At 31.6% G+C, this 22,321-nt stretch overlaps 1 protein-coding gene across 8 annotated transcripts in view; it reads right to left on the bottom strand.

The window, feature by feature from the left end:
* Itpr (Inositol 1,4,5,-trisphosphate receptor) overlaps positions 1–4,083 on the bottom strand; it is a 38,486-nt gene extending 34,403 nt beyond the window's left edge. For 6 of the 8 annotated variants that reach the window (XM_072546429.1, XM_072546433.1, XM_072546434.1 and 3 more), the window contains exons 1-2: positions 3,927–4,083; positions 3,011–3,189 (exon numbers count right to left, since the gene is read on the bottom strand). In XM_072546429.1, coding sequence (XP_072402530.1) covers positions 3,011–3,102 — 92 coding nt within the window. In that variant the 5' untranslated portion in view covers positions 3,103–3,189; positions 3,927–4,083. Of the gene's footprint in view, positions 1–3,010; positions 3,190–3,290; positions 3,451–3,926 lie in introns of those variants that run through there. The other 2 variants (XM_072546431.1, XM_072546430.1) reach the window with 2 other exon arrangements.
* Between the last annotated feature and the right edge of the window lie 18,238 nt (positions 4,084–22,321).

The raw sequence follows: 22,321 nt of genomic DNA, 5'->3' as shown, positions 1-22,321 counted from the left end.
GAATAAAATTGTTGTTAACATTTAAAAAAATGAGCAATATATACTGTGCTGTGCTTAAACATTTTTTGCGGTAGAACAATATTGAAATAGGCATGATTTTAGAGCATTTTAGATGACAATAATATGCTTTGTCTCTTAAACTCTACAGTCCTTAAGATCTGGCCTCTCAATCTGGTAATTTGACTTCCTACGATATTTGGTTCCTACTGTTTAGGTAGTTTAGTATATAGTTCTAAGGTATTCAATGTTTTTAAGTTATCTATTCTGCATTTAACTTTAACACTGAGAATTCAATCTGGGAAATGGAGAAAATGAAGCAATAAGAATGTCTGTAAAGTTAGCATATCCATTTTATAAGGTTGAATTCAGACCAACACTATAATTTATTGCTAATTTATTAAGGAAAGAAAAAAATTATTGCTGTAGCCGTTTCTGAGAAACAATTCATACTTAAACCACAACACCCATTGTATCTCGGAAGCTACAGTACTCATTGTTTTTAGGAAGATGGTGAATTAATAAAAGGCTCAGAACTACAGCAATAAATTAACAATGAACTCAATAACTATGCTTAAACTCAGCTACTGATTAATTTTGCACTGATTAATCTTTCCTATTCATGTTAAAAATTCTTTTACATTTTAATATGGCTAAAAATAGCAAGTTTTACATTAATATGATTTAAATGTACATATTGGCAATGTGGTACTAAATATAAGATGCATATAAGCTAGAATATTATTCAAAGTAATGCTCAGTTTATTTGTTTACCACTGTCTGTGTTATGTGAATGATTGCAAAATAAATCTGGCTAAAGTAAACCCCTAAAACTAGAAAAACTAAATAAAAGTCTCAGTAAGCAGTAGCTAATCTAATAATTTATAAGTCTGTTTATAATGTAAACAATGGAGAGCTTGATAAAAGCGAAAGGAATATACATAAACTCACAACTATTTATAGATAGTGTCAGGAAGTATGCATATTTTTTAACCAAAAAATTGTTGAAAATTTGTGAAACTGTTAAAAAGCTACCCATGTTCTGATACGAATGAAGAAGAATCCTCAATTTATAAACTCTGGGTATATGAACAACATTTCTCGTCAAATATATACATAATAAGGTTATTTATAAAATTCAAATAGTTAGTAAGAAAAAGTTACCAAAATTAGGTATATATCTTATAAAAGAATGACTAAGATAGCATTATACAGAAAATGAAGTTTATTTCACGAATAATTACAAAAAAAAAACTATAGAAAGAAAAAACAAGACATCTGTTGCTAAATGCTAAGGATTTCTTTTGTTGAATCATCATATTTCAACTGATCTCTTTATTATCATTCTAATGTTATGAAATTATTGAAAAATCAGAATTATGTGTGCATTAATCAGGTCCAAAATTTCCCAATATTAAAAATAGTTGCAAAAGAAGCTGTAGAAGGAAACACAAGGGATTGTTGCTCAATTTTAATAAGTATATCTCTTGATTTCTTTTGGTTGAATGTGCTTATGTCTCTAATTCTCATTCTAATATAATATTTTTGCAGCATATTTTCCAATACATCATCTCAAAAGCATTATTCTTTTAAAACCTACTGTGTTGTTTCAAAGTACCAAATATACAGTTAATGAATTTGCTATTTTGATCCTATTTTGTACACTCTGTTTATATCTTCCTCATTTGTAATGCTTGTCCATATTAATAGACTATCTGTGTTTAATTGCATCTTTCCTGTGAGGAGATCTGTGATTTACAGATCTCCTCCATCTGCACCTACACTTCTCATTTTTCCAGTAAATTACTGAATGTATCTCCCACATCTCCACACCTGCCATTATGTCCTGTCAAATAATCTATCTTTTTATTTCAATATAACTTAAATCAGATTAATGGAATTAGTGTTTTTATCTGTTTTAAAATCAATTAATTTTAGGTAAGTATAATATAAAATTCAAATGTAAAAATTATATCCTTAATGTGTTCATTTCTTAATCTAATTTAAAATTTCCTGTTTGCTCCTTTTGTAAATTCTTATCTAAAGTTCCTGTTGTTTTTTTGCACTCAAAATACAATAGAGATATAACTGTAGAGTAAATTTTCTGTTTGTATACTATTTATATTAAAAATATTGTGAGTTTCTGTTCATATTCTACAAACAATTGCTATTGTAATTATTTTTCCTCATTATTTCCAAAGATGCCATGCAATATTATATACAAACAAATTGCTATTTGTTTCATTCATATAAAATCATAAATAAAAGATTGTTATATAATAGTATTTTCCAATTTTATTAAAAATTGCGGTAAAAATATATATAATTATATTTATATATGAATATACCTATAAATTCAAACATGTACATCAATCTAATAATTGAATAAAGAACATACACTAACATACAGAAATATGTGTTAATAAGTTGTAAATATTTAGTTTCAGTTATAAACATGAGAAAAATAAATAGCTGTAGCTGCAACAATTTTGATGTGCTTTAAAGCCTAGAGATAAATTTATCAAAACAAATAATCATATGACCAATCATATACCAATGTGTGTACATAGAGACGAAGAATCCAGGGCTGATGACCACTACCAATAATGGTTAAAAATATATTAACAGATAATTACTAATAGTGTTTACTATATGTCCAACATTCATTGATGTTGTCAGTATTCATCTAATTGATTTATTCAGTATAACTACACTTTTTCAATTCACTTTTAAGTGAATTCACTGGCAAGACTGAATGAGAGGGTGCAGTATTTCAAAAAGTTATCATTCCAAAATATATTTTTACTTATAATAACAGCATTTCAATTCTTGTAACATTATAATGTATAGTACTGATGGTACCATTCAATCAAGTATGCAAAATTTGGGTTAGCAGTTTTGACTACCCTCATATTTTTTCAATTAAAAAATACATGACTTAAAGATTAAGATAAACACAGCACAGTACAGGCGACAAGCGATGTTCAAAATAAAATATTTTCAAAGTACTTACCCCAAAGTGCTTAAAAATCCACAAACATTGCCTTCTGCATATAGGGAGACTATGTCCCCCATATGAAGAATACTTGAATTTCCTAGTTCCATGGTTTAAGTTATTTTGGAGTTGGAATATCATAGACTCTTCATATTATTTAACTCCCATAAAGTAGTCTGGTAGATGTCGGACTAACACTAAAAATAAAATTAAAACAAAATATTTTACAATTAAAATAACATCTGTCAAGTGTCAAAGTGAACTGGTATTATTGTTTATATTAGATTAAAATAGAAACCTGGCAACCTGGTTGTGTTTGGATTTTTCACAATTATAAATGAAATTGTAAACGATATTTTAATATTAGGACGAACTACACAATAACATTGTACGGCAATCGTGTATTTAAATTAATTTACATTCCGAACAACCCCGACTTTATTTACTGATTAAAATTTACTATTGCGTTGTTGTCGATTTCATTCTTTATCTACGATATTGGTTTATAATAAATCATAAGACAATTAATGTTAATTGAATTAAAATATGTTAAAGTTGTAAATTAATTCCAAATAAAACACATAATAGAGGTTGTACTTATTTAGGTTTTATACGTACATACTTTTTCAGTTTTATAATTAAAATAATAAATTCTGGTTTTCTGAACATTATTTAACAATTACGGGATGTCCTAATTTTGGTAATATTGTTTAATATAAATGTGATGTAATGTTTAATGGGTATATATTTGATTTAAATTACATTCTTTTTAAACACAGATGCTAGTTAAGGGAAAAACTGTGAAATTGGCAACACAGAAGTTGTCATTTTTAGTAGTTCGGAATCATTCGGGAAATGTGTGACGGAATGAATATTATTTATTAATTTAAAAAAATAAAAGGAGGTTATGTAAAAAAATAACAAATCAACTTACCTTGAATGACACGAATGTTTAATTTAAAGATTAATAATGTGCTACTACAGATTATTATTTTTAAATTGTGATGCTCCACTCCTCTAATAACGGTTTTTTATAGACTAAGTACAAGAGAATGGGAATTTATTGACAGAATTTCTTTTGAATCCAACTCTGGGAATCTTGTTGCGCAGGTGCCACAAGTAACATACCTGTAATTAAATGTCCATGTCCATTACAAATTGTTGACAAAATAAATTTTTTATTGGAATAGGTTGAGAAGCCGCCCTATGCCTTTATGTATTTGTTCTACTTTCCGCTTTGGTATTATGAATACGTTTTAGTTCGCAAAACAAAAATTGAAATATAAATATTTGTGAATAAGTTAATACTATTCCTTTGAGATTTTATAAAATAAGACAATAGGTAGCTATAGAGAAACTATAATTTCTTTGAAAATATAATGTGCGGTATTACTTACTCTATCATGCGCTCAAAAATAACAAAACACAAAAATGAAAAATATTGTGTAATTTTTGTGAATCAAAAACAAACTGACCATTTATATTTTATATAACACAATAATTTAAATGCATATTTAAAGTTTTATTGTTTATTGTTAAGTATAAACTTGAATATCGCTATTAATACTAATTGCAATACAAAATACGCTTAAATAAGAATTCTATCATTATTAACAACAATGATAGTAGGTACACATAAACGAATTGTAAAATAATGATATTTCGGTATCATTTAGATAAATTTTATATGGATAACAATAACTGGTTTTTTAGTTATGTAAATAGTGCGAAATACTTTATTTTCGTATTGTAGGCTTGGTTCCTATTCGACCGTCTCATGATTTAAGTACAACATGCAATAGTCTCAAGCCTCCCTTATGAAGGGAAGCTTGAGACAAGCAAAGGGAGGTTTGAGGCAAGCATAGGGAGGGTTGAGACAAGAGTAGTTTATTTATTTATTTTTACGCGCAACAGGCCGTTAAGGCCTAGGGCATTTTTTTAAAAACATAATCCTAATATTAACTAATTACAATTATTTTAAACAAAACTTTAACTTAAATATGTATATACAACATTCTTAACTGCTCTGAAGGACCTGGTGGACAATATCTCTCCATTCGCTTCTATTTTGTGCTTTTCTTTTCCAGTCTCTCACCTTCACGTGTTTAAGTCTACCTCTTCTTTTGGAGCCGATTAGTTTTCTGGTTATTACTAGTTTAAACATTCTGTTTGCTGCCATTCTTTTCACGTGTCCCAACCATCTGATTCTTTGTGACTTGACGAACTTAGTATTGGTAGGTTCTTTGTATAAAGCCATTAATTCATTGTTGGTTCTTCTCTCCCAGCCATCTTCTGTCTTCCGTCCTCCGAATATGCGTCTCAATATTTTCCTTTCCCATCTTTCCAGAGTATCCTCTTCAAGAGACAAGAGTAGTAGGTAACGATAAAGTCATGAGTTAAAATTAAATTTATTAAATCAAATTTATTAAAGAAAGTAACTAGATATTTAATTTTAATTTAATCCTGCAATAACAATAATAAAAAAAATAGAAACATTTGAAAAATATGCCAAAATAGTGTATCTAATTAGAATAAACTTTTATATTTAGAAAAATCAACTGAAAAAGAAAGGGCCTATGTGTTCTAGCCTTTCTTCCAGTAAAGGACGGGTTTGGTAACTTAACAAGATCGTTCCTCGATGCACAACATTCATCGGCAACATCGGGAAAAACAAATTTGTATCCCGGAGGTTTTATTCTCATGCACAATAGGTCGTTATCGTTGCCATTAATATTTATGATTTTAGCAACGTAATGTCGGAAAGTCTTTTTGGTAGAAAATCGTACAAGAACATAGTCATTCTTACAAACGTCTTGATTCATAAAGCTTTCTTCAGCATTTTCGTGTTTAATCCTCGATATCAGTTAACTCATCAGAACTCGAAAAATTGAAAGAATCGTTAGATTGTTCAGAGTCCTCCATGACTATCTCAATTTCATTTTGTTTAACTGACACTTGTTTTTCATCTTCTAATGCCAATTTTTTAAATCTTTCCACCCTTTCCTTCTTTTTTCATTTTGCCTTTCCTTGTTCTTAGCTCTTTCTTCAAATTCTTTTTCTATTTGGTCTTTTTCGGGGGTGTCCGTTAAAATCCGTGTTTTCCCACATTTCCTTCCAGCTTTCTTTTTACGTGGAAGAGCTTTAGGAAATGGCCTTATAACCTCAAGGCTTACAAATGCATTTGAAATATTTTGTGAAGTATGAAGGGTAGCCAAAAGTAAATTTTTTGTAGCCTGTAAAGCTTGAGATGGATCTGGCCGGTCTGTAATTTCCGCACTGGTAAAATCACTATCTGTAAATACAGCTGGATTGTATGGACAAATACCAGTATAAGAAAACCCACCTATGATATTGGCAGGTGTAAAAGCGCGAACATAAGCACTTCACACAGGTTTAGGTATTTCTTTTAAGGATATCAGCTGTGCAGGATTGTTAACCATCCAGTTATCGGCTACTTCATTATAAAATCTTTTAAATGGCCCAAAAACGTTGGTATCCAAGGGCTGTAACTTATGGCTAGTATGAGGTGGAATGATGAATAGTATTACTCCATTGTTTTTACAGATGTTAAGCCCTTTTGGCAAAATATGGCTATCATGATTATCTAGTATCAGCAGACACTTGTGATTCATGTCGACTCGGGAATATCTAATGAAGTGCAGTAAATATTTTTCGAAATTCTCATGAGTCATCCAGCCTGATGGGTTAACAGCAGCATCAGCACCAATGGGAAGCTCTCTAGTCATATAATCCTGGATCCTAACCCTCGGATAAATTAAAAATGGCGGAATAGTGTTACCAGACGCACTTATAGTGCATAAAACTATACCAGTGATCCCCTTTCACACGATGTTACCTTTGACACCTGCTTCTGCCCTTTCTCCGCAATTATTTTTTGGGGCTTATAACCTGTTGTAACTCCAGTTTCATCTGCGTTATATATACAATTAGGTGTAATCGATTCCCTTTCCATGATGGTATTTAAATTGTCAAAAAAATAGTCGAACGGTATATTTATTAAATGCAGTGCACGTCCTACACTCGTGGCTTCTGGTGTTCTAAGTGATAAGTGTCGTGACATAAAACCACTTAACCAGTCACGCGTAGAAGCTCTATTTTTCTCCCAGGCTGCTGAAGTTTTTTTATTATTTTCAGTTGCAAAGATGTAAGCAAACTTTCTTACTGCGATTGGAGTAAGTCCATAATGTAAGTCAGCACATTTGAGTAGGTATTGAACTAGCAAATATTCTTCCTTGATTAGTAAAAATTGGCGAAGAATTAAAGTTTGCTACAAACGACACATTTTTGTTCGATTTAAATTTATTTACACATCTAGATAGAGTCGTTCTATCAATATTATATTTTTTAGCGACTGTGCGGATTTTACCATTAGTGCTACATATTTCCCGTACGGCAGTTTCCAAAATTTCAGGATCAGTAGGCAGTCGGCCTTTCGATTTCCATTTAAAAGGCATCCTTAAAAAAATTAATAATGTAGATGCCGTAGTGCACATTTTAGCAGAAAAAGCAAACGATTATGAGCCCACACTTTTTAATATTGAAAAGAAATGTCTTAAGCCTCCCACATAAAATATGTTCATCCCTCCCCTCGTACCAGTAACCACAATAAATTACGATTTTTCGTTTAACACATAACCTAACAAATAATTGAATACCTGAAAGTATGTTGAGTAAGTATCATATTCGTATAATTAGTCTACATATTTCTAAACATAATAATGTAAATAAAGAATCCTTATACATTTTAATAAAAAAACTTGCATTGTTTAGCTTCAAAAACAACTTTTCACTCTAACTTTCCTAACAGACTTCGATTTGACATGGAACTTAGACGACAAAGAACCAATAAGTAAGCATCCACTAAACGGAAAAATAAATTTATTTAAGTATTCGTTATAGATGTAATATTTATGGCCCAAACCTCCCACTGGCTCAACCCATCCCCCAGTCTCCCCTACGCCTTTTTGTGTACTGAAAATCGAATTGTCCCCAACTTTTCCAAAATTAAAAAGGTGTTTTTCTATTCTTTCTTCAGCAGTAGTAGATGTACCTTTCAACAGGTAATGGCATTTGTTGATTTTCCGGTGCATTACTTCGAGTTACTTTCATAAGTCTCAGCTTTAGCGTCGTCGGAAGATTGCTAAGAGCTGCTCTCCTTTTTAAATATTGATGAACCAATGCGTTGGATAAATCTCTTTATCAGTATTGATTCCTGCAACATTTAATAATGTGTAGAATATCACCATGGGTCATCTTCTGCTATCCCGGGAGCAATTGTAACTAGCGCATAACTTATCTACAACGTCGACATCCCCTTTTGGATTATTATAAGTAGTGATTATTACTGGTTTAGATTTATCACCACTGTCTATGTTAATATCATCATGATGGTGTATTTCTGATATTAAAATCACATTTTTACGTTGCTTTGGGATAGAAGAAACGATTGTGATATCCTCTGTAAAGTTAATCATGCTTGTATGGATTGGACGTTTGGTGGGGTTTGAAAACTCTTGTTTTATTTTTTCTTAGCGTTCCAATTGTAGTTATTTTGTAATCCCGAAGCAACTATTCCACAAGTGGAACTGATGTAAACTCATTGCCAAGTTAACACGTGAACCAGAAATGTGTTTGCACAATCTTAAAACCACATCACTAGGGTTGTTAGAAAATTTATATGGGTCATTGGGTTGGGAGACCACGTAGACTTCCATTTTTTAAGTATAAAATAGTTTTGAATCACAAACTGCAAATATCTTGAGTCCGTATTAATTAGGTAGGTTTCAAGGGAATATACTGACGGAACGAACATTTTTCTCTGAAAGCAGGGAGCATTTCATCAATGGTAACAAATGCTGAATGATTATAACCACACGAATGGAAGCTAGCTTGTCAATTTTTGATCGCTCTGCACGTGTTTCCTTATCATCAAATCTAATGCAACAAAAAAGAAGGCGGAACCTTTGTAGTCATCGTAAGATAAAAAATTTCTATACCATAACCGTCTCTCCTACAAAGATCTTCTGCGCTGGCACGATTACAGTGACCTAGTCACTGTAAACAGTTTTTTTGAGTGGAGAAAATGTATTTATTTGCATTTTCCACAATAATACCAATTATCGTGACATTCAAGAAGAAGATACACAAAAGAAAGTTTAAAAGAAACCATTTTTTTGGGACTGATTTCTTTTGTTTTTATGTTTTTTTTTATTTCTTTGTCTTTTTCTAAATCTTAGCAAGTCTGGTGATAAGTTATTTATGGTTAGAAGTACATGGCAAGAACGCTGAAATATACTATAAAGAATATTGCTCTGGATAATATTTTTCTAACTTTTTTTCTAAATCAATAGATGACAATAGGTATAAAAATATAAGCATATTTGTTTTATTGTATTTACAATATTTTTAATAAAATTTAAACAGTTTATTTTTTCTTAAAACATTTTTCATGCCTTCGCCAAGCCTTTTACTTATTTCAAATCTTGTCTAAATTAAGTCCGTAATAGAAATCAATCTATTATTTGTATTTGCAACTCGTCTTTTATATCCAATATAGACGATTGTGTAAACACACAATCAATTTGTATTAAAACAAATACTGTTGTATACTTACTCCTACCTTCATTTTCATTACTGTGTTATCTGTGTAACTTAATAAAACGGATGTGCCTCTACGAGCTTCTCCCTCTTTAACGAGATAAACTTTTTATTAAATCAAACTTTGTTGTCCGCCAAAAACCTCCACAGATTTGTTCTCAAAAATTCTAAATATAGAGAAACGTTGTTGCGATAGAAAAATTAATTTTAACTTACAAAAATAATAATTACAAATAAGCAATGATAACGAAAAGCCAAGTCAAGTCAGCTGAGACTTTAAATATATGTTCAATGCATACAATACACTGTTCAATAAAATTTGTATCAGCCCGATGGTAAAAATTCGATATCTTTTGATCCAAGCGTCCTATCGACAAAAATCAAGATGCCTTTTAAATGTAAAGAATGCAGCTTTTGTGCGATTTACATTTTTTTTTATTCGATCTTTTTGTGTTTTTGCCCCCCTACGAGGGGGGTTTCAGGGGGAAGCCAGAGGATAAAAGTAGTAAACTTTTTTGCATGTTTTTTGGGGTCCCAAAATTAATATTCTCAGCAAAATTCCCTCTTCTTCGTATGATTTTTAGGGGTCAACTCTCTGACGACTGTCCTAAATAGATAATATAAAAACTAATATTAGTGACAATTACTTCTACATGTTTACAAAACCACTGATTCCTCAGGAAGATATATCGCTCATTTAATGATTAGTGTTCTAAGCGATCAAATCTTGCCAACATCCTATTTAATTTCATGCAAACAATTAGAAAAAACGACTCTGTAATAATATCACGTTTTGTACGTTAAACAATACGTTGTAAGAAGAAATATCAAATTTTTCTTCCTGCAGCTGTTCCCAACCATAAATTATTGCTTTTTTTATCCGATGCTACACCATATATATTTTGATCAAGGCAGAACAAAATTTAAAAATATTTTATACCAACTTCATACACGTTACTTGTTTAGCACATGGAATGAACAAAGTTGCAGAAGAAATTAGAAAAAAGTTTCCTTTTTTAAACTCCCTAATATCAAGCATAAAAAAGTATTAACCAAATATCCTATAAGAATTCAACTTTATAAAGAAATGATTCGAAATATTCCACTACCACCAGAACCCGTTCTAATACGATGGGGAACATGGTTGGAAGTCACTTTTTTTTTATTCAGACTATTTCGTAGATTTAAAAAATATAATTGACGCTTTAACGGATGAAAGTTTCCAATCTTTACTAGATGCTAAACAAATTTTTAAAAACAACGTTCTTCAGCAGCAACTTTCATTCATTATATCAAATTTTAGTTTGCTTCAAAAAACTATTACTCGATTAGAATCATCAAGGTGTCCTTGGTAGAAAGTATAGCCTTAATAAAAGAAATTAGATCAGCTAGTCAAAATGTTAAAGGTGACACTGGAAAAGATATTTTTCAAAAATATGAAACAATAATTTAAAAAAACAATGGTTTTCAGAAAGTTACTGAGGCAGCTGACGTTCTAGTTATAGCCATAAGTATTTATTTAGAAAATTTTGAAAAACATTTGGTCATTTATTGTTTCCATAATTTCAAGGAATAGTATTACTTTTTTACTACTTTCATTACAATTAATTAGTACATTACAATTACCTACTTAGTTTTTAAATTTATTTATATTGTTTTCAAATTATTAAAATAAACGATAATTAATATACCATTATTAAATATATGTTTCCATTCGCAGTATGCATATTTTCTAAAAGAAATGCATATTTGCCTAAATATATTAATCACCAAATACGAAAAATAGCTGAACTGCGGGTTTCTGGAAGGAGTAGGAGAGGAGAATCAAAGAAGACCTGGGGGTGACCCTTCGGGAGGGCATGTCGGTAAAGGGGATTGATATTGATGTGACCCAAAATAAGAGCAAAGAGAATGATGATCATGATAATATACTTTAAAATGTGAGTCAATATTTCTTAGGTGCATACCTGGGATAACTTTATTGGAGAATAGTTCATTTGAATATACGAATTTTAATTATTTTGGCGTTTCTATGGTGCTTATAATCCGGTCTTAATATATAATTGTACATCTTAATCTTATTATCAAACATAAAAATGGCCTGCTTCTATTTCTGACCCAGCCAATACGAAATTATCAAAAGTATTAATCAATTTATATATTTACTGAACCAACAAAAAAGTAACGGCTCCAATATCTCAGGGTCTTGGTCATAGTATATTAGCCTTACACACTATTCAAACATACTTATAACATCTGTAGTAATAATTTAATCGAAAAATGTATCTATATTTTTCTTATTTATAGTAATTTACAAATATTTTGTTAGTAATACGAATAAAACTGATCAAACGTGTTTTAAGTTTAAAGAGTGATTTATTATTATTAAAAATCCTTGTTTATTTTTTGCTTTACAAATAGACACAAACGGATTATCCGTTTATCCGAATTTTTTTTATTATTTTACTCTTTTTCTTTGGTAGTTACACTGTTGGGCAAAAGTTTATTCAAGAGACACCCTGTAGGGAGGCTAAGAGACAAGAGTGGATGTACATTGAAACCATATTGTAGTCTCATGATTTGTGAACATTTTGTTGTTTTTTTTAATTTTAAGCAATATTAAATTAAGAGTAAAAAATATCGCGTGTTTGAGTAATCGGGTACATGCAAATTACATGAACAGTCGGATGGGGTCTGTGAGACCCAGTTTTTATTTTACACAATACATTAGAAAAGCTTAAAATAAAACTATTTGATATATATGTACAATCTTTTTTTATTTCATTATTAATACTTCTTAAACATTTTAAACCCAATGATAAAATAAACAACATCTTTAAGAAAATGCAAAAAAAAGTTAACAAAAATGTACTTCTCTTACATTTAATAAACAAAATTCTAATCCTAATTTCAATTTTCATTGCAGTCTTCGCAAATCGGTTTAACATGCTCTAAGCATAGCCATTTTTGGCATTTGACACAAAAATATCGTGTTTTACGATTTGGACAATAGACGCAACGATCTCGTGTATTTAGGCGCGAAAGCGCTGGATCTGCATGTACTCCGCTCAATTTTTGGGCGATATTTCTGATATCCTTTTGTAAATAAAGGTCTCTTGGTTTGGTTAGTATGTTCTCTCTTGTCAAGGCTAAGCCAATTGATTTCAGAAACAATCTTCGTTCCGAAATTAGGTCGTTTTCATTTGCATTACATTTATGTATGACGTGAGAGTTTATGCCTGCAATGTTAAGTAAATTATAAAAAATGATCATTGGCCATCTTAGGGTGTTTCTGCCTACGTTATAAGCTGCACATTTCTGATCGACTAAGTGAACGCCCGATTTTGTAATGTTATAAGAAGTAATAATATTGGGCTTACAGGCATCTCCAGAATCTTCATCAATCGAGTCATCATAGTGAAAAGATGATAAGAACGTCACGACTTTTTTTCTTTGGGATATACCACAGCAAAGTAATGGATCTGGAATATGCAAACATAGACGAGTACTGTGGCCTGCTGGGATCAAGAAGTTCTCTTGGAATCTCCCTTTTATTTTTTCGAATAATTGTTCCAACAATTGTAATTTTGTGCTACTCCAGCATGCGTTTTACAATTTCGTAACTTGTAAACCAATTATCCATGGTTATATTTCTAGACGATCCAAATACAGGCTCACATATTCTTTCCCCTAAATTGGTGCTTTTAGTACTAACGCGATATGGCCCTGGAAGCTGAGCTCCAACGTATATTTTCATATTTACCGTGTAAAAACATTTGGCGCCCACTAAGGAAAATACATACTTTTATGCCATATTTGGCTGGCTCATTCGGGATGTACGTGCGGAATCCGCAACGCCCTCGGAATGCGCAAAGCATCTCGTCTAATGTTGTGTATGATCCAGTAACGTAACTAAGTTTGCATTTCTGATTAAATTGGTCAAAAACTTTTCTTATTGGTGCAAGTTTGTCTATGGTTCTTCTTTCTTCTCTAGTATTTAGGTCATCAAAACGCAAGCAACGTAGCAAGAATACAAATCGCCTATGAGCCATAGTAGCTCGAAACACCTCTTCGCCTGTTCCATCAGTAGCCCAAAATATTTGCAATTTCGGCGGCTTGCTTTGAAAACTCCAGCTAGGTATAATAGACCAATTTATTTTAAGGCCTTTATTTTCACAGTATCTGTAGGTCTGGCTTCATTCGGATCTGTATAATAATTGTTTCTTACACTAACTTTGAGTTGTAAAGCCACACAACTTAAGAAGAAGCACAACTTTGTTACGATGATATATATTAAGAATAATTAGAACAAATTAAATTGCAAAAGAATACATAACAATCATAAAGATATGCTATATAAGATCCATTGGATCTGATGTCAAAGCAGTATTGCCAACTGATGAAAACTTAATTAATTACAAATATTTTACCACGTTTTTATAAAAATGCCAAACTTTAACAATTCGACATATGACAGAGTTATAAAAAATCCTTATACCTATTTAAAAGATTTAGTTGTTGTAGTGTCTACTTTTGAACTGTCTGTGTTTTTAAAATTTTTTCATGGTACGATGGTTTTTTCATGTATATTATTTTTACTTCTAGAATAAATTTTGGTATGTCGTGGTTTGTTATTTTTTAGTAGAGGAAGTTGCGTAACTGTGTTTAATAATTTGAATAGTTATTTATCGTTTGTATTTAGAGTTGCATACTTGTTTCGATATATCTGTTACCATCATTGTTTAACCCTTTGTGTACCAACGGTACTTTTAAGTACCGGCATCATTCAAAGGCATTATAAATAACTCGGCCGTTTAACTGCGCTGTCAGCCCCTGCGGTTCCCTAGAGTAACATATTTTTAAGTTCTGTGTAGTTTATTAGTTTCGGTTGGAAGCAGTGAAATGTCATAAAACTGTTTTTGGTTATGTCTGACACAGCTCATACACGGTTACTAAAAAGGCTCTTTTATAAGTGATATTTTTAATATTTAGAGGATTATAAATTAGATTTAGTGTATCGGGTAAATTATATTAGTGTATTTACTTTGTGTAATTAGATTTATTATCACTTTATAGTAGTTTACTTCAAATATTTACCTAAAAATATAAACTGGACTCAAAAGTACCGTTGGGACTAAAATGATAATAATTATTTTATATTTTTTTAGACTTGTTGCTGGGTGATTCAATAAATATGGAATACAATAAGTGGTATTGGAAAAAGGTATTGACTGATGAGGAATTATTGGAAGAAGCTGAGCGTGCTCTTAATATGTTAGAAGAGCTTCCAATGGATAATTCCCAGGATACAGATGTTGAAAGTGATGAAGATGATGTCATTGAACAGCCCGCAGCAGAATTTGTACTGGAAACAAATATGCAGAATATAGTTAAAGACTCAGATGCTGAAACGACTATTGCAGAAACGGACTCAGGTATAACTACACAAAAAGAATCTGACCGATCTTGGAAAAAACGTGAGTTGCAAATAAATATTCCTGACTACAATTTCCCTGAAAGTCTTGCAAGTGATCTATCTACCCACTGCACCACACCTACCGAATATTTCTTAGCAGTCTTAGGTTCGGCTATAAAAAATATTACATATCAAAGTAATTTATATGCCACACAAAAAAATAAGAACCTCAACTTGAAGGAAAATGAATTGATGGCGTTTATTGGACTAAACTTTTTTATGGGTTACCATTCCTTGCCCAGCTACAAACATTACTGGAATACATCAGTTGATCTTGGAGTACATTTAGTACAAAAAACAATGACCCGCAATCGCTTTCAAGAGATACTGAGTTTTCTGCATGTTAATGACAACACCACGATACCAATAAATAATAGGGATAAAATTTATAAAATCAGACCGCTGGTAAACATTCTTAACGATCAATTTACGCATCTTTACAATGGTACTAGAGAGCTGGCTGTTGATGAATCTATGATTATTTTTAAGGGGCGATCTTCACTGAAGCAGTATAACCCGATGAAGCCCATCAAACGTGGTTACAAACTTTGGTGTTTAGCCGATCAAAAAGGTTTCATAAAAAGTTTTGAGATATACCAGGGGAAAAATGAGCAGCTGGAAGATAAATTTAAAAATTTTGGATTAGGGGAAAGAGTAGTTTTACAACTCACAGAACCAGAATGGGGAAAAGACAGAATAATATATTTTGATAACTTTTTTACAAGTGTCAAACTTTTGGAAAAACTAAAACTGGAAAGAACATTGGCTTGTGGAACTATCCGTATCACTAGAAAGGGTTGTCCAAAAAATTTAACTGACGATAAAAAGATGGCACGTGGAGATTTCGACTTCAGAATTTCTAATACAGATATTAGTTTTTTCAAATGGAAAGACAACAAATGTGTCCATTTTGCATCAAACTTTCATGGATCACAAACCACATTTGTTGGAAGAAAAGAGAAGGATGGAACTAAAACCCAAATTGTTTGTCCAGTTGCAGTTGCGGATTATAATAAATATATGGGTGCTGTAGATCATGCCGATCAACTGAGAGGTACCTACTGTGTAGATCGGCGTTCTAAAAAGTGGTGGCATCGATTATTCTTTGGGCTCTTGGACATTGCCTTTGTCAATTCTTATATCATATATTCGGAAGCTGAAGAAGATACGATGACGCTCCTTGATTTTAGACGATCAGTTGCCCAGGGTCTAATGAACGAAAATACTAGCACATTAAAAATAAACAATAAAAAACGGATTAGTAAGGAAAACAGACAATCTCCTAGTGTACCATCTTCCAAGAGAAGGAGATACAATTATAGTGTCAATGCTGATGTAAGATTGGGAAACAGAGGAAGTCACTGGATAACGTTCGTGAAAGAGAGAAGAAGATGTGAACAATGTGCATCTAACGCAATACAATCACGTCCTCACTCTAAATGTGTTGCATGTGGAGTTTTCTTATGCTGCAATGAAAAAAAAAACTGTTTTGCCGAGTATCATAATGTAAATATGTAAATGGTTAATAAAATATTTCATAAAAACTGTCTATACAAAAGTCCTCCTTTCACTATCTCTTGCGTCCCGATGGTACTTTAAAGTACCGCTCCCCCCAATTTATATGGGGGAATCGCAAAAATATATGTATCATTTTATGAAGTTTTTATACTCTATTATTGTCAAAAAATATATTTACAAGCTTATATCTCTGAAATTTCCAAGTCTGGGACTTAAAGGGTTAAATATCACAAGGAAGAAATCTGATATACAATGGCAGTAATAGCAATAGTAATAACGTACTCATAATAAATGGTTTCATTGACCATAACAATATATAAAACAATATGATAAAAATTCTGACGATTTAAGTTTTAATAAAATTCTTTCATTTAATTTTTTTAAGTTGTATTGCATATAAAAATAAATCTCATCCTGTAATATACGCACATCTGACCTAATTAAATCAGGCTTCCCAATACTCTCACTGATCATTTTGTAACTGTAATCGACCTCTAGGAAATAGAAAAGTTTTTAGTGTTTCTCTAACGGAAATGGACAATTTGAGAAGTATACGAATACTTCCAACTCGATATTGTTGCTATATTTACCGAAGGGTTTCTCCAATTAAATTGATTGGCGGGGATATTGGAGCGGACTAGCCGAAGCGGACAATTATAACGGGCCCTCTTCTGGCTATAAAAGGTAGTCCGGGGGATGGAAAAACACATTCGTGACACAACTTTCAAGTGAATCACTCCAAATCCAGCATGTACAAAGTTATCATTATAGTTATCGTTGCGGTTATTGCATACTGCACAGCGCAGGTTAACTTCTCCCCCAATTGGGGAAAGAGAGCCATCAATCCGGGAGAAGAAAATGGAAACAACTGTAAAGAGAGCGTGGATACATTAATGCTCATCTATAAGATTATACAGGTATTAACATCAGTTTCCAACATTTAGATATTTTTGTTTTAAATCGGAAATAGTAACTGTAAACTTTATTATTGACGATTTTGCTTTTAAATCGGAAGCGGCTTTCAAAATACACTTTCGAATTAAATCGTTTCTATCTATGTTATACTAACAATTTGAATACATAGTATATTTTATATAATATTTTGTGAAGTACTTTTAAAGACTTTAAAATAATGTAACCGTATTTCAAATTTCGGTCTTGTGAGATGACTTAATTTGGAGATTTTCCATTTATTATATATATATATATATATATATATATATATATATATATATATATATCTATTGTGAGAATCTTACAGCCTTTGCAATGTGCCCTCTTCAGATTTGGCTCTGTCTCTGATAATTGTTTAACTCTCACTGTTCATGCTACGGAAGGTCTGCCTATTTTCCTCTTAAGACGTGGTATATAATTTAACGGTATCTTTGACCAGAGTTCCTCCTCCATCCCAATCACAAGGCCGTACCACAGCAGTTGTTTTGATTCCATAATATCAACTACACAATATTCCATATCTTCCATTTAATTTCTTATTTTGAGATTGTATTCTACTGGTTTTTATTGTTTTTTATCTGTTGTGTAATTGAACCATTGTTTGCTTGTTGTGTTACGAGGATATATTGAACATTTTTTAGGCTATTATAGAAGCCAACAAAATCTACTTTTAGTTGGATAATACAGCTAACCTGAAACAGCTCTTGACCTTCCAACTTAATTTTTTTGTTTTGCTCATATCTTACTCTGCAAACCAGGCTTCCACCTCTTCGTTGGAAAAAATTACGACTTTCTCGATCTAGTTTTCAGTTTAAGAAAGATTTGATCGCTGGACAGAGTCAGATCTGGCGAATAAGGGAACCATTCGAGTAATTCGAACTCTAAATCACGCATTGTTTGCATGACAACATTTAATTTGTGTGCAGGGACGTCCTTTTAGGGATTACCTCTTGGCAATCTCAAAAAACTGTAGCAACAACTTTTCCATCAGATTTTTGAACACTTCTCAACTAGAGTGGCCATATTTCATCGATTAATACTTCATTTTTGTCCATTTTACTAATCTACGCTGCTAGCTTTAAGTCAATATTCAGACAATGGGGGGATACGTTCATATAAAATAAGCAGTGATTGAAATATTCTTTTTAGTCCAATTTAACTGATAAAATCGTATCATGCTTGTGGCCACATAAATTGGCCTTCCTGATCTGTCTTCACCTTCAATGGAAAATTCATTTTGAAGCTTCCGAAGCTTTTGAATACATAAGTATTAAGCAGATCTTTGTAAATCTACTTACCTCTTCAAATCAGCTACTCGATAAGGGCTTGTTGCTCTAATTATTAAATTTTCACGATTTCATTAGACTTCTTTTGTTGATATATAAACTGTAGATGTATAAAGATGACTTTGAGGGTGATGTACAAAGAATTTTTTAATTTTTCTGCAAAGTATGGTGAAAAATATTAATTTTTTTTTTCAATAACTTTGGTTAAATAATAATCCGTGCTGAAATACAGCGAGAAAAAGTTTTAATAGTAATTTAATAGTGTTTTTATATTTCACTTTAATTGAGTTTTCCAGGCCTAAATTAAACAGTGTGGAAGAGAGTATGTCACCTCGTTAAATGCCATTAGTTTTATTAAGTTTACCAAGGAATTTGCTATTTCAAACAAAGTCTTGCATTGCATTGTAAAGAGCGTTTCTGTTTTATTCAGTCGTAAGCCGATTTAAAATCAACAAATACATGGTCTGTTTCAAGACCATATTCCTTTGTCTTTTCCAGAAGTTGTCTCAATGTTGATATTTGATGACTATTCTATTGTTGACTTTTACGCCTTAAAACCAATTTGATATTTTCCTATTATATTCTCTGCATACTATACTAATATTCTGTATGCTTCCCTCATTTCTTTTTCTTTCTATTCTTGTTATTGGACAACATCTCCACGGGTATTCTTTTATATTTTTATTATTATAGCATTATTATAGAAAAGTAAAAAGGAAGCTCAATTGATGAAGGACAACGAATTTCGTCTATATTTATTATGGACTCAGATGTTATCGAAATCAAACGTGGTGTTAGATAGGGATGTACATTGTCGCGCTACGGTTACTTCAGAGAAAATCTTTCAAGAGACCGTAGAACCTCAGAAACCACATAAGATGCAGAGACGATAGGTTCTAGAGGTTCCTTATGAAGAATAGCCAGGACTATGGACTCTTGAACTTATTCTATACAAAAATGCTTGCAAAAAGGCTCGGAAGACAAAAGATGTCATATAGGATGAATAAAGTATAAATTAACATGTCGTTAATATTCAAAAGAACATTTGTTTATCCACATTATCTATTTTAAAATATACCTTAAACAGGTAAATCTGGTTTATCTTTATTTGTATCGCAGTTCTATCATATTCAATTAAGATAGAAAGTCTTTCTTGTTAGTAATTTTATTACGAATATTGAGAAAAACAAGAAAAAACTCATGATACCATCCCAAAATTATAAATATTCGTCTTGACATTTAGTTTTTTCTCAATACTGACACCAAATTCTACTTCATTTTCCTATTTCATATGAAAATTGATTTTGTAATATAAAATCCGATTTTTTGGTTTACTAGAAGAAGTGTAGGCTTATGTGGCCTGTGTTTTATAAAATTACATTAAAGATGAGATACAGGTACTGGAAATAGACATGAAGAAGACTGAACCTAAATACAGAATACCAGAAGGAACTTTTAAAGTAAGTCAAAGTTCATCAAGGATTGTAGATCTATATAGAAGAGAAGAAACCACACAATTTTAATTGAAAATAGAAAAATTTAAATCTATTTGAAAATAGACACAATTTTCACTGCACTCTGTATTTTTTGCTGTAACTTTGTACATATGAGATCTACCAAATCATTTGCTTTTAATATAAGGTGCTTCTTCTTTTATTGTAACATTTAATGGAACCCAGATTACAGCTAAATATAATTTTTAAGTTAGGTTTAAGTTTATAAAATGTTTAAAATGCAAAACCACACGAAAATTGTCTGATTAACATTTTTTTTTGCAGAATGAAGCTCAAAAGTTAGTAGAATGTGAGAAATTTTCGAACTGATCGATCACAGAAGAATATGTGCCCATGTGAAAATATCTTTGTAGAAAAAATAAACTTTTTGTGATTTAAATGTATTTTAGTTGTTCTGAATAAAAGATAAGTAAATAGGCTGGAAAATAAAGTCGTGTAGTGTTCATTCGCACAAACACATCTCTATAAACCTCGTATTTATATAAACTAGCTCTCCCGGTCACGCTTTGCTGTGGCTTTGTTATTATACGAATAATAGGTATTATGTGTAAATATCATGAAAACCATAGCTAAGAGCTGTCAGAGGTTAGCCTCAAAAAATCAAATTTATGATATGAGCAATTAAACATAATTAATCCACCAAAAAATTTTGATTTTTAAGTTTATATACAAAATTTGTTATGGTTAACTTTTATATGAATTGAGTTTCATAAAGGAGGTGTGAAAAGTTTGATTTTTACTCGAAATAATTATATTATTCTAAATTGTACCTATTAATTAACATTCAATTAACCGCTAAATGGTACACAATTTTTCGTTAATTTGTTCTTTGCTAATATAAATAAATTTGATGGTTTACCAATATATAATTGACCATGTGAGAAACACGTATTCTCTAAATCCAAAACGCAAACGGACATTGTCTGGCCTTGAGATTTGTTAATGGTCATCGCGAATGCTAACCGAACAGGGAATTGAAGCCTTTTGAAAGATATTGTGGTATATGAGAGTATCATTGGGATACGTGGCGACAGGACGATTTCTCCTTTAAATCGTCCAGTCAAAATGGTTGCTTCCATAATATTTCCGGTGATACTTTTAATGACCAAACGTGTGCCGTTGCATATTCTGGGTGGTTTCAAATTGCGTAGCAGAATAATTGATGAACCAATTTTCAACTGAAGGTTGTGTGGTGGCATACCTGGTATATCCAGAGGATTTAAAAATTCTGTTTGATAATTTACGACTTCGTCTTCATTAACAATACTGCCAATTACTTTAAAAGATATCAGATCACCTGGTAATAACTGTTAAATCTGAAAGTAAATTTCGTCAACATAAACATTTTTTGCCTCCAAAATTGCGCGCTCGCTAAGCCAATTATGATTCAAGTATTTATTCAGTATAGCCGAGAAGACACTTACAATTAATTCATGTTTGCTTTCAATAAAAGTGTAGAAATTATCTGTGAACATATCATAAAACATGTGTTTTATGCATCAACATCGGTGAGCCCCTCGATGCCTGTGTCGCGGGGTTCTCAAATTATGTCTTCCGAAATTAGAGAACGCGTTGCGACAGGCCTGTTATAATAGCATTGAATTAAATTGGTGCTTTTATCCAACGCGTTTATTGTCGCTGATGCTCCGATAAGAACTTATTTTGCTAGCCTGCAGACGTGTATCGATATGTGAAGACCTGAGTTATTGCCATGGAACACCTCGATGGTGAACTATTTATGGACGAAATTGAAAAACTACCACCTTTGTAGGATTCATCATCAGATGATAACAAAAACCTTTGTCTTAATTCTTTATGTAGTGTATATGCGTCTGAGGATTCTTTCATTATTTATTGGGTGAACAATTATATATTTGTATACCAAGTATATAACATACGGATAAATTTTTTACCAATACACACTTCCCTATTGCCCGGTATGGTGGTCACTGAAAAAATCAGT

This window comes from Diabrotica undecimpunctata, chromosome 10 (assembly GCF_040954645.1).
Source record: "Diabrotica undecimpunctata isolate CICGRU chromosome 10, icDiaUnde3, whole genome shotgun sequence".
NCBI lineage: Eukaryota > Metazoa > Arthropoda > Insecta > Coleoptera > Chrysomelidae > Diabrotica > Diabrotica undecimpunctata.
This window is presented reverse-complemented; position numbering and strand designations above follow the sequence as displayed.